Raw genomic sequence first — 14,018 nt, forward strand, 5'->3', positions numbered from 1 at the left:
AAAGCAGAACGATGGGCGGCTTTCGCAATTTGCGAGGCGGGCTACCGACATCGCTCTCACTTGTCAGCGTTGCTGGAGGAGGGATACTTACTTTTTCAGAGGCTGCTGATCTAAAAATTCTGCATGCTAAATATCCACGCGCTTTTGGAAGTAACCGCTGCAGATGTAAACACTACCGAGGGTGAGCGTTGCATTGCGCCATAAAGAACTAGGTCCTTGAAAAACGGTTGTCGGTCCCTTTAAATAATTAACGATATATTTCATCTTGTACAGACCAAACGAAAGCTGATATTAACGTACCAGTTTCGGAGTTTTGGGTAAAGGAACATGGCAGGAGTTCGTTCAGCAACTTGGCCGATCAAAAGACTCCCTCACCGTCTTTATCCGAAGCCGTACCAGAGCCTCGTTCAATTCTGACCCCCCCTGTTACGAGGCCCGATACTCGTTCCTCGCCGTTCGGCGTTACTAAATGGCAGTGGTCTGAGCTAGGCGTGTTATGGACATCACGAGACCGGTCGACCGGACAGAGATGACGTTGCAAAAACATTAATAATTGATTCAGAACATGTTCAAGGTTGATATGAGAAGAGAGAGAAATAGATACATGCCGGGGCTGCTTAAATAGCCGCTATGGGACCACAGAAGCAGTCACCGGACCTCGCACAAATCAGCAATTGCCCACCTCGTAAAGGGGCGCGGAAACCCCTGCGTACGCGTATGCCAACTTGGGTCGTCCATCCGCCAGCCGCGGGCGTTCTCTTGTTTGTTTGATATACCTTAACCACAATAACAACGCACACAGGAAGGGAGTGCAACGACTGCTGATTGCAATCATGCGAGACACGGGGCTCTTCAACACCTGGTGGCACACACAGTGACGCCTACAGGAGCCTCGGACGGTACAATTGCCGGCTATGTATTCCAGGCTAACCCCGCCTGCTGCAACACCACCACCATCATCGGACCTTGGACGAATGAGGTTTTTTACGAAAGGAAGCGCTGTCTCTGATTGGTCACCGAGACGACACGTGACAGGCTCTTCCTTTTCCTATGATGAGGTGACAAGGCCCTTCTTTTCCCTGCGAAGAAATCATAGTGCTCTTCATTTTCCTGCAACAAAGTCATCCTCTTGCCCAGGTGCGCACTGCGTTGTTAAGCGTAGCACTCTTCTCCGCACAAAGAGCAATTGCCTAGAGCAGCGCTTCGCACGGCCGCTGTATTTCCCTGTCTTGATGGAGGGACGCATTCTTCCATCTTCCACAGAGCTTAAACTCTTGTACGTTCTTTGTTGACCGAAAAGGACCATCTCCATCGTCCCCAAATTGTCGACCCCAAAGAAACTTGTCGACAGGAAGTCCTTCCTTCCCGGCGACGCGGCACTCGATCAATAGATCTTTCGCACAAAGGTTAAACCACGCGCCACGCCACACAAAACACAATGAGAGCACACCTTGTAGATATATACATATCGCCGTTGGAGCTGGCAGGCCAGCGCCAGGCCACTCCCAAATATGCACGCACCAGACCAAGTAGTGGATGCATGACACATGGATGTCAACCACTCGAGGAAGGGAAGGGGGGTACGGGAATATCTTCTACGTCTGCAGACAAAACCGAGCGTGCATGCAGGCCTCGCGTCGCTATGTGCTTAGAGTGAGCGGATAAGCTTGACGTACCATCGAAAAGCACACAGACACAACATAGCCTGAAGATGGTGGAGCCCAACAGGCTAGCTAGCGTTTACACGAGTGCGACGGGCAAATCTCAGGCCGAAAGCTTTGATCGAGCCCTATAATCGGCAAACACCTAGAACGCGGTGACAAATACACTACTCTCCGTCCCAAAAAGAATTTGTATAGATGGCGCCGGCTAATCAAGTGCGCTGAAATAATAATAATAATAATAATAATAATAATAATAATAATAATAATAATAATAATAATAATAATAATAATAATAATAATAATAAGAGAGAGAGAGAGTGAACTTTAATGAGCACCAGCAGTTCAGTCGGCTGGGCCTAGGCCTCCCACGATGGGACGTCGAGGTCTTGCCTCTTCGCCGCTTCGTAGGCCTGCTGGGTCGCCCAGAGTTGGTCGTCGAGATGGGAGCTGCGCAGGGCGGCGTGCCATCTCGACGAGAGGGTCACGGAATTAAGCTCTTGGTATTGATGTTTGCACTCCCATAGCATGTGGGGGAGTGTTGCCGATTCAGTTTTACAGACCTTGCACGTCTGGCTCGGGTAGATGTCGGGATATATAGTGTGATAGCGTGTGAGGGAGGGGTATGTATTCGTCTGTAACAGGCGAAGGGTGGTTGCCTGTGCCCTGTTTAACTTGCGGTGAGGGGTGTGGAAGGTTCTTCTTGCGAGGTAAAATGACTTTACAAGGCCGTTGTATCTTGTAAGGCGGTCGCGTCCTGCGGGTGCACCTGCACCATCTCCGGCACGGTTGACTAGTCCTCGTGCTACGGAGTGTGTAACCTCGTTGAGGTTGGTGAGGTGCGGGTGGACAACGCCGGCGTGTGCTGGGATCCAGACGAGGGTGATTTGATTTTGAGACGAATGCGGGGCTTGTCGTAAGATAAGGAGTGATTGATGAGAAATACGACCTTTGATGTAGTTGTTGGCTGCTGCGCGAGAATCGCTCAGTATGGTGCGACAGGCTGGGTCAAGAGTGGCCAGGGCGATGGCCACTTCCTCGGCCGTCTCGGCATTTTTGGTAATGATGCTGGCAGCACGTCGGGGCAAGCCGCCTGCTGTGGTAACCGCCGCAAAGCGCCGTCCATCTTGGTATTCAGCTGCGTCGACGAAGGTGACGCCCGCGGTGTTGGCGTAAGCTTTGATGAGGGAAGTAGCTCGTGCCTTCCTGCGTTCTTTGTTGTAGTCTGGGTGCATGTTTTTCGGAATAGGGTCATTGTGTATCCATTGCTGAATGTCGCGTGGTATTGGGTGTTTGTCTCCATGTTGACGGTGGTAGGTGATATTAAGCTTGTTTAGAATGCTGCGGCCCGTTTCCGTGAGAGTAAGCCGCTCTAGTTGAGATCGACGTTGGGCCTCGATTAACTCGTCTAGCGTGTTGTGGATACCTAATTGTAGTAGAAGTTCCGTGCTGGTGTGGTTGGGTAGTCCTAAGACCTGCTTATAGGCTCTTCTAATGATGATGGCCAGTTTAGTCTTTTCAGCTTTGAACCAGTTGAGAAAGGGCGCAACATAAGTAATGTGACAGACGATAAAAGATTGGACAAGGCGGATGAGGCTGTCTTCCTTCATACCCCCTCGCCGGTTGGTCACTCGTTTCAGCAGTCTGGATGTATTGGCGGTCTGTCGAAGGATCTTTGAGATAGCCGTAGAGTTAGCTCCGTTGGCTTCTATGGTCATACCAAGAACGCGGATGCAAGGGACCACGGGTATAGGTCTGCCATCCCTCAGGTTGAGCTCTATTTCCTCGTATTGGCGTTTAGTCGTGGAGCCCCGCGGGGGGCGTTCACGGAGTGTGGGGCGGTATAGGAGAAGCTCTGACTTTTCAGGGGAACAGCGGAGTCCCGTGCCTTCAAGATAATTTTCTACGACGTCAATGGCGTCTTGTAGGGCAGTTTCGATTTGGCCGTCACTGCCCTTTTGCAGCCCAGATTGTAATGTCGTCGGCGTATATGGGTTGTTCAATGCCGTCGAGTTTTTGTAGTTCTTGTGCTAATCCGAGCATAACCAGATTAAACAGTATTGGGGAAATGACAGAGCCTTGCGGTGTGCCCGCGCTGCCGAGGGAGAGTTCCTCCGATCGAATGTCTCCGACCGACAGGAAGGCCTTACGATTGAATAGAAAGTCCCTTACGTAGTTGTAAGTGCGTTCTCCAAGGTTGAGCAAGGAGACGCGCTCGAGGATGGTGGAGTGCCTTATATTATCGAAGGCGCGCTCGAGGTCGAGGCCCAAGATCGCCTTCGTGTGACGGGATTTGCCATCTAGGATTTGATGCTGAAGTTGGAGCATAGCGTCTTGGGTGGAAAGATGATGTCTAAAGCCAATTATCGAGTGGGGGCAAGCACATGTGTCTTCGAGGTGAGTGTTTACACGGGTTAGGAGTGCGTGCTCCATGACCCTACACATAAAGTTTGCGATATGGGCCGGAGATTGGCGAGGCTAGATGGCTTACCGGGTTTGGGAATGAGAATTACTTTGGCCGTTTTCCATGTCGGGGGAATGGATCCCTGGCGCCAGCAGTTGTTGATGTATTCGGTGAGTTGTTGCACCGAGGGGTCATCTAGATTTCTTAGTGTTTTATTCGTAACACCATCTGGGCCTGGCGCCGAACGGCTGTTCAGCTTATGTAGGGCAGCATGAATCTCTGCCACGCTGAAATCTTCATCAAGGGCAGGGTTGGAGGTCCCTAATAATAATAAAATAAACGGTCTCATTGTTGAGTGGATGCCTGCAGGGTAGTCAAACAGGGCCCGGACTCATGAAAAGCTCTATTCTTAATGCAGTTGCATCCTTACTTGCCTTACAACAAGAATCGTCATCTGTCTTGCTTGCGTTTCCTTTCTTGAAAGCGCTGCGCTCGCTAATTTCTGGCATGCGCTGACAACGCGCATGCCGTTCGTGACTTGTATGTACCGGGCTCGCAGCGTTAAAGAAAGGAAAATGCAGGCAAGACAGATGACGATTAGTGTTGTGAGGCAAATATACATCCTCAAGGATGCAACCGTTTTAAGAGTGTTTACGCTAGAACTGTTCGTAAGAGCTGACTCCAGCCAGTCCTGATGCTGGGCATGTTATTTGCGAGCGCTGCTGACCAATGCCAAACCGCAGTTTGTAACCTCCCTGCATAGCAATCATTTCTATTTTTATGTCAGCTCTTTGTTTTGGACGAAAAAAAGCATAATTAAACACTGCTGACACAATTTTTTTTTGCTAGGGTACCTTCGTAGATTGTACAGTGCCTCTGAAAACCTGGGTACCTGCGACCAAGTACTTACGCTCAAGCTTTTCGTAAGAGCAGACGCCAACCAGTAGTGACGGAGGACATAATATTAGCGAAGACGGCCGGCCAATGGCAGAGAGGGATTACGAACGAAAACATTTGTCAATCCAGCCGTTGAATTTTCCTTTGGTCATGGGACAGACGTGAAACAAGAGAAGTAATGGGAACAGTTACTGGTAAAGAAACTTACAATAAATGACGGTCGTAGAAAAAAAGAAAATATAAGAACACAAAGAAACAACATATATGCACACAAACACACAGAAAAAGAAAGATGTAAAATAAACAGGGGCCCAATTAAAGACAGTTTTGTTTGCAAGAACTGTTTTTCCATTTTCCGGCAGCCTTCATGTCTGGTAATTGGTTGGTTGGCTGGTTGACCGAAAAACTTTATTCAGGTCCTCACGAACAATTCAAGCGCAAGTACTTCTTTGTAAATACGAATCTGCGGATACACGACTTTACATGAAAATGCTTCAGCTAGCGTTTACACGAGCGGGACGAGAAAATTTCAAGCAGATAAGATGACGCGATTGTTTTGGTCGGGCGCTATATACAGGGTGTCCCAACTATCATGCACTAAAATTTACAAATATACAAATGCCACTTAGCTGGACAGAAACAAGATAAGGTTGTTTGCCTTCGCTTGGAGATAAATATATATTTCTTGCAGTTCGTCTAATTACATAATCGGTCTTATTTAATTAATTAATTACTGAACTTCTCAAATATTATAATTAGATGCAAAGTAGCAATGGAAAATTGTAGAACAACATAAAAACTCTCTATACAGCTTTCCGTTGCTCATTACGTGCTACATAAAAGTGTTTTTCCGAGTGAGAAAGAATCCCGTGAATACACGCAAAATTGCCGCCCGAGTGGCCGCTCGAGGCACTTGGTTCTGTCCAGCTACGTAGCATTTGCATTTATTTAAATCATGGTGCATGATAGTTGGGACACCCTGTATAGTGGGCAGCAAGTGCACCGGTCTCCGACTGAAGAAAAAATTGTGTACACACGCCAGCCAATCACGTTCGCTGATTTCGGCGACGGCGTTTTCGAGAAATATTTTCGCTATACAGGCGTCTCTCGGGAACTGGGCCCGTATTCACAGAAAGCTTTTCGTAAGAGCAAATTGGACTTAATCCTGATACTGGAGATAGGAGTAGAGGAGCTGGCTGGCCAATGGAGAAGATTACCTACGAAGGAACAGTTTTGTGAATTCCGCCCCCGTTAGGGAGCGCAGGACCCGCATTCACAAAAAAAGTCCTAACACTAGAACTGTACGTAAGAGCCGCTTATGGCGAATCGTGGTGATGGACGTATGATGAGCGAAGGCGGCCGTCCAACCGCAGAAGGCACGACCGAGAAGCTCTGCGAATTCAGCTGCAGATGCACAGAAGTCAGCAGCTGCAGTGCTGTTTTGTAGGTGGAGATGGCACCGAATTTTCAAATTGTCTCAAAGTATGGCGGAAACATCCCATGCGTACCTGGAAGTAGCGAATGTGCGTCGCAAAGTCTTGGAAGGCGTGCAGCAGGCCGGTGCGGACTATCGCAGCAGTGCCCGGCCCCGCTGCGTCCGCGGCCAGTTCTCTCAGCCCAGCCAAGACGAGTCGGGACCAGCGCCCCGGATCCGCTCTGAGCTTCAGGGCCGCGTCCCTGCGATGCTTCATGCGGATTCTTTCCTCCTGAAAGGCAGCGACTTCGTATCCACATGGAGTGGAAATAAGAGCCAAGCGCTCGACATCACGGTATCGATGAACACAAGATCCCAAGAGTGTACAATTTTGCCGTAAGAATGTGTTCACCCTTTGACATTTAAACACTGTCTAAAAGGGATTGGAACTGATTGAATTAAGGACTTCGCAACGTCCTTAATTATTTTCCTTGTCTTTTTGAGCATGTCAACGACTCCGATATACAAATATCCATAACAAAAACAAAATCAAGATGTTAGTCACTTCTTTTGTTATACTTATTCTTTGACTCAATGTTTCGTTTTTTGAGTGCGGATCCGGAGTACAGTGAACTCTGCCGTCAAATTTATCCACTGCCGCTTGAGCTGCGTTGTGGCGTGCAGTGACCATAAATAGATAACTAAATACGTGGCGGATAATATCGGCTTTCATCTTTCTAGGAAGCTCACTGGAAGTGGGTAATGGCGCACATCTTCGGAGTACGCATCCAGCAAGCGCTCGCTGCTGTCGTCGAATGCCTTAACTCTCCATGCTTGTTTTTCGGTGATGTCACGAACCAGCGTAGTCCAGAAGCAGGAAATCTCTGGCTCGACGAACGGGTTGCCACGACCTGGCTCCTGAGAGCCAGAAACAGCTGTATCCGTTGGCGTTTCATCTGCGAGCAAATACGTGTGCACGAGAAAAGATCTTTTGCGTAAGAAAACTGCGGGAGCCGGTGTACAGTGATGTCAAAAAGAAAAAAAAGAGAAAGGACATAAAATGTATCTAATTTCTGTAAATAGGGGTAGACACGAAGTTACTACCCGGGTATACGTTTGCGCCTGCAATGTGCTGTGTTCCTTTGTTGTTTACTTGCTATAGCAAGTTATTCTTATTGTGTGCGCACGTTCGGGAATCATTTTACTTGAAGCTTTTAGTGTGTAATTGTTTCGTCCGAGCTGTGTAATTGCGCAATTTCCCTTGCGATAAATACATTTGCCCACTTGGTGTTTGCGTTGGTCGGTGTACTCTCGACTCAAGCCTGTTGTGTGACGTATATCTACTCACACAAATAGAAAACAAACGGGAACAAATATCAGGCGGAATAAGACAGAAAGGTGTGCAGCGACATATCTGAGGTAACAGCCACAATCCAGCGAGTGCATGCTAGGTGGCACCTCAATACCACGCTGCATAGAATCCCTCTATTGCTCCCCCAGGTAGCTGAGTTGCGCATTTGTTTTCCATTCCGTTTCCATTCCGTTTTTGTATTGCACCCCTTTCGGAATGCGGCCGCCATGGCTGGGACCGAACGCGGGACTTCGAGCTCAGCAGTGCCACACCATAGCCATAGGGTCACTACGATGACTCGTTCATTTTTTCTCATTGCAAAGCGTTCTCACAGAGTTCGTTTTAGCGACAACAACCACAAATAATTACAGACCGGCGACGCGAAATTGATTGATTGACACACACACACACACACACACACACACACACACACACACACACGCACACACACACGCACACACACACACACACACACACACACACACACACACACACACACACACACACACACACACACACACGCACGCACACACACACACACACACACACACACGCACGCACGCACACACACACACACACACACACACAAACACAAACACACACACACACACGCACACACGCACACACACACACACACACTTTTGAGTATGCAAATGTCGAAAAATAACCGAACGAGAAACTGGACAGGAGAAATAAGTACAAATGCCCACTGACAAAGATATGCAGTAAGAAAGAAAAGCAGCGGTTGGTTAACATAGTGCCGTAGCTCGTCAAGGAACATGATACAGTTACGACTATTATTTGTTGCAAAGTGAATCGTCTTTCTGTGTTTGTCAAAGTCGTTATAACGTACGCCAGTGATCTGAAGAGGATACACGATATTTATTACATGTGACAGTATGGGCAGTCTGTCTACTAAAAGGCCTCCTACTACAATATTGCAGCAAGAAAGAAGAACAAAACAAGATAACATATTTTAAAAGAAACATTGTATTTGCACAAATATAACGAGAGGTTTCTTCCCTCAAGATTTCTTGCCTCAGAACGCCCTTCACCTTATATTCGAGTTAATGACACGGATATTACGCGTATATTATTATTTTTTAGTTTTTTTGTTATTTTCTTTCGTTCTTTCTTTTTTTTTCTAATTTACGCCAGCTCGCCGTGCTTTCCACGCCCGCTGTCGCTTCGCCTCGCGCAAGGGCGTCGAGCTCGGAGTGGCCATCTGTGCATTGTTCACCGTGCTCTCTTCGCCTGATTTAGAACGTCAGTGCCGAATTCATGTGGTTGTGGCGTATTAACCGCATCCTTCAGCAAGACGATCGGTGCTGTTGTGCGTAAAGCGAGCGGTCTTCGAAGTTGGGCAGTGCATGACCGGGCAATACGTGGAACACTTTGACAGGTTCGATTGTGTTGCGGACATTTGTGACGTGCTATTTGTCCAATAACCTTGGTGGGTGTCACGAAGGACGACGCCTTTCTTGCCGACCATGAACAAGACATCAGAACTCGTTGTTTCACTTTATTTTGGGACAACAGTTCGAAATAACTGTGAATAAAAACCCCTACGGCATCCGCTTTTAGGCGTCGTTTCCCGTTTCTTTTTGGGGTATGGCGACGCGTTGTAATCGTAACATATATATTTTTGCTTTTTCTGAAAAAACACAAACCGCCCCTCCCCCCTCCCCCCCCCCCCCCTCCCGCCCCAACCCGCGTGTTATTTACGTGCAAATCTAGTAATCAGAAGCTCTAACAGTAAGTAGTGTATAGGAAAGAAAAAATATATGCATGCTTTAAACTTAGAGCATGAACAAAATGCTGAATATATACAATGTGTCCCAACTATCATGCTCAAATATTTAACAATATTCAAATGACATGTGGTTGGACAGAACCTAGGTAGCGTTGTATGCCGTCGCTTGGAGATACTCAGATTGTTTTTTTGCATTCCACCTCATTATATAATTAGTCCTAATATAGTTCATCAACTTCTCAGATAGTATAGTTACATGAAAGCTGTCAATGCGTAAATTGCAGACCAACTTAAGAAACTGCCAATACAGCTTGCTTTCTGTTGCTCAAGACGTTCTACATAAAAGTGTTTTTCCGAGCGTGAAATTACGCCCACGAATACACGCAAAATTGCTCGATGCACTTTGCGTGCATTTGCTCGCTCCTTTCACGCTCGGAAAAACACTTTTATGTAGCACGTATTGAGCAGCAGAAAGCTGTATCGGCATCGGCCGAAACGTCGAAACTCAATGTTTGTTTTTTGCTTTTCTACGTGCGCCAGCACTTTCAGTTCATTAAACACCGTATTCGAAGAATTACTTCGTTGTACATAATATACGTATATAGATAATTACGCGTGCGCGCGTGTTCGAAAACTGTAGACCCGCATGACCTGTGTTGAACATGAGTAGACTCTAATCTGCCTGTAACAGCAGAGTTCACATCAAAGCCCACAAAAAGTCAACGAAGCGCGAAATTAATCCTGGCGTTAAGTTGGGATAAACAAAAACCAAATCAAAGCGCCCAGGATGACAACGCACAGGTAAGTCATCGTGACGTTACAGTGAGGGGATAAAGTACATCACACTAACTTTACAAGGCTATTCACAAGGAACTAACCACATCACTACACACAGAAAAAAAAAAATAGCGCAGGGTTATCACGACTTACCGTTCTTTATTGCGGCAGGTCAAATGTGTCTAAGTACATTAATGACTGGTATATTTGTACTTGTCATTTTACTCGCAAGTGTGGAACGCGCAGCATGCCCATATTATTCTTTTCCATTTTTATTTACCCCAAAGGCCCGTTACAGTATTACGTGGCCGTATGGAACACAATAAATGCAAAGCAACAGCAGGTCGCATTGGAAATTGGGGCAAGGATGAGCAAATAAAGAGGTAATATATCACATCCATTGAAAGCAGAAATAAGCACTTTATATAGGAAATACGTAAAACAAGCATGTGGACCCATATACATCACTATTTTATCGAGGCTGAACTAGTATATGCTCGTTGAGAAACTGTTGCAGTTATTCATGTCCAAAAAAAAAAAAAAAATAAACGGCGCGAGAAAAGCACCAAGGAGCGAGACTTACCAGAAACCTCACCTTCCTTGCAAGAAAGCGAGCAAGACTCCCCGTCTTGCTCGCTTTCTTGTCCTTGTCTTGTCCTTGTTTCTTGTCCTTGTCCTTGTCTTTCTTGTCCCCGAACGTGTCCTTGTCTCGCTTTGGGTGAGGACGGTGCGGATGTCATGTTTCCAAGCGTGCACGCAGACCGTTGCGATGTAATCCAAAGGCGCTGCGACAGAAGAGCACGGCACGGGAGCCCAGCGGCGAACTATAAGAGAATGCTTGACACCGTTTTTTCCGCTCTGCCGTGAAAGGAAATTTCCTATCTGATAACGGCGACCCGATAACTCTGCCGAACGACAAGGACGCCCGGAGCGTTCTGCGGTGGCGGCGCGCGCACCGAAAACACTTCTCACTCGCCCATCAGCTGCGAAGGGAGTGTGGACCGGTTCAGACTGGTCTATAGTTTCGGGATCATAACGGAGTCGGACGTCGCCTCGTCGCCCATTCTTCCTGCCCGGTCGCCGCGGGCCAAGGTTTATTTATATTCCTTTTGACGTCGTTTGTTTCGTCGAGCACTTGCTACATCGTTGGCGGTCGTATTGTTTTCGCAAGCGGTGAAGGCTACTGCGCAATTCAGCTTGCGGTGAACTAAGAAAAGGAAGCGCATCCGTTCTTTAGACTTGGGATTTGTGCTCGACGAGCTAATGCTAGAGCCAATATTTTCGCAATGTCGGTGAGAAAAAGAACATAAAGCTCTTTATTCAAAAGCAGAGTGATTAGCCAGCGTATTTTCGCCTACATGCTACTTTGCAGGGAGCGAAACGAAATAGAATAAGGGCCCTGGAAGAAGGTGGACAGAAGGTAAAGAGAGAGAGAGAGAGAGAGAGACGAAAAAGAAAAGTGCAGGTGTTGTGATTTTATCGGCAACAGAATAGGTGTCCAAAGCGTTGTAGATAGGTAATCTCGTTAAAACTTGATGGTTAATGCAAGAAAAAAAAACAGCAGTAACAACAAAAAACTTGGAGGACGCTGAAGTTTCGCCGTTAGAGTGGAACGCGATAATATTAAAAGATTCTTGACTGCTTATCACGCTTCCCGGCAAGTGCAGCTTATGTAAACATAATGTTTACCGAGAAACGTTGGCGATGAACGCTATGCACGAAGGCGAGCTTTCTGGTAGAAACGCGGCCTCTTGCGTGGGCCGATCCCAGAGGTAGTGCACAGCCGCGCCAGAAAAATTACATCATTTTCAGGTTTCTTTTATATTTCGCACTTTTAATATTTAAGTCTGAGAAGATTTCACATAAAAGGCATGCGGTGTCGGTGTTTTGTTCTATGGCATTTATTTGTGGGCTGTCATTCTCAAAATTCTGAGGAATAATTTTGTCGCGAATGTAAGACAAGGTATGAGCAGCTTAAGTGATAGAATGTTGGGGCAATATAACCCGCATATACCGTAAGTCATATAACAAGGCCTGGTATAAACATATACCTAAATGCATGCGGAAATTTTCGCCCACGGACCACTCCGCCGACGCCGACGCTTATTTTCTGCGACACGGGCAAAAAGCGAAGTCTGAATTAGATGAGGTAGGTAGGTGATAGTTTAGAGAGGAAGCATATTGATTCAATATATAAAATCAAGAAGACCAAGGCTTTGCGCTGTTCTTGTGGATAAGGCAAGGAACCCAGCATCCGTGTCAAAGTCAAGATGACTCGTTCGAGTTTTTCCATTTTATATGGATGTCGCTCTTTGTAAGCTGGGCATTCAAGAAAGATGTGATCTAATGATCCCACGGCGCCGCAGTTGTCGTAACATGGACTTGTAGTCTTGACATTGCAAAACAGAAGACTGCTCGTGTATGAAACGTTTAGTCGAAGCCGGTGAACTGGTGATAGAGGCTCTCCAGATGCCGTGGTAGACATTGTGGTAGCTTTGACTGGAGTTTTGGGTCGATTTTGTACAAAAAAATTGTAGCTGCCTGAAGGTGAAGATCAGTGAGTGAGCGCTTCTCCAAAGCTGAAGCCTCACTTTGAGGGAAAAACAACTTGATATTTGCGCTGCGGGAATTAAGTGATAACTGTAAAAATGTGAAATGTCCAGCAGCGCCAAATAGACAAGAACAGCGCAGAGACCCTTGAAAATGTGGGGTTTAAAAACAATCAAGCGCAGGTTAATGTGCTGAAGGTATATATGTATACAATAGCAGGCCAAAGGGCTGGCGAAGAGAGGCGACACATTAGACTTGTTATTGCGAAAAGCTAACTGCATTTTCGTTTTGCCAAGATTATGCTAGTCCTCGTCTTGATACAAAGTGGAAGCACCAAAGTAATTCTGTCTGGCAGGGGCGCAGTAATACTAGCAGTGGCGTAGCAACAGGGGGGGCCGGGGGGCCGTGGGCCCCGGGTGCAAGGGGCCAGTGGTGGGAGGGGGGGTGTCATATACGCCTGAAGACACCCTTTTCCGCCGGCTACACTCGGGGGGGGGGGGGGGGTGACAGAAGACCTATGGGCCCCGGGTGCCAGACGACCTAGCTACGCCACTGAATACTAGCACTGGTGGCACAATTAGTTTTTTTTTTTTTTTTCTGGTATCGCAAACTTGAGGCGAAAGTGCTGTCGTGTCGGAGACGGAAAGACGAAGTACAAACATTGTAGTACGATCGCAAAGACAGAACGCTTTTTGTTGGTACTGTAACATCATGAAATACTTGCCATGTTCAGTTCGGCCTCTCCTGTTAATTTTACGGAATGACTCCAGTTTCCGAACATAGATGGCAGACCCGAAGTAGTTTTCTTGAATGGGTCATGTTCGGGTTGTCTACGTTGATTGAGGAAATATTCTGCAGCGTGATATCACGCACAGCCGTGCGAGAACATCAGTCGCTGGCTGCCAGACAATAGAGGAGAGCAAAAGTTGTGCACCGCTGGTCGAGCCGTAGGTGTTCACGTTATTACTACAACAGCTTTTGCACGAACTGGGCCGAGTAGGAGACAGAGAGAGCGAGGGATGCTGTGTTTAGTGAAAAGCTCGAGATTTTTCCCTGCTGACGGCCTGGCATGCTACTCCAGGTGTTGGGTGAAAGATGAGAATACGCAGAATACAAAAGAGTATTGAATGAATAGAACTTATTGATAGGACAGACAGAGAGGTCGACCTGAGCTAGTGCGCTCTAGTCTGCTACTCTGAACTGGGGAAGAG

General features: G+C 47.1%; 1 protein-coding gene across 7 annotated transcripts in view; it reads right to left on the reverse strand.

Annotated features, from left to right (window-relative positions):
- Nucleotides 1-11,230, reverse strand: part of LOC126531703 (uncharacterized) — a 53,572-nt gene extending 42,342 nt beyond the window's left edge. The window contains exons 1-3 of one of the 7 annotated variants that reach the window (XM_055071406.2): nt 10,841-11,222; nt 7,127-7,332; nt 6,471-6,668 (exon numbers count right to left, since the gene is read on the reverse strand). In XM_055071406.2, the coding sequence (XP_054927381.1) occupies nt 6,471-6,668; nt 7,127-7,332; nt 10,841-10,997 (561 nt within the window). In that variant the 5' untranslated portion in view covers nt 10,998-11,222. Of the gene's footprint in view, nt 1-6,470; nt 6,669-7,126; nt 7,333-10,840 lie in introns of all 7 variants that reach the window. The other 6 variants (XM_055071405.2, XM_055071403.2, XM_055071401.2 and 3 more) reach the window with 6 other exon arrangements.
- Between the last annotated feature and the right edge of the window lie 2,788 nt (nt 11,231-14,018).

Source organism: Dermacentor andersoni, chromosome 5 (assembly GCF_023375885.2).
Source record: "Dermacentor andersoni chromosome 5, qqDerAnde1_hic_scaffold, whole genome shotgun sequence".
NCBI classification, from domain to species: Eukaryota; Metazoa; Arthropoda; class Arachnida; order Ixodida; family Ixodidae; genus Dermacentor; species Dermacentor andersoni.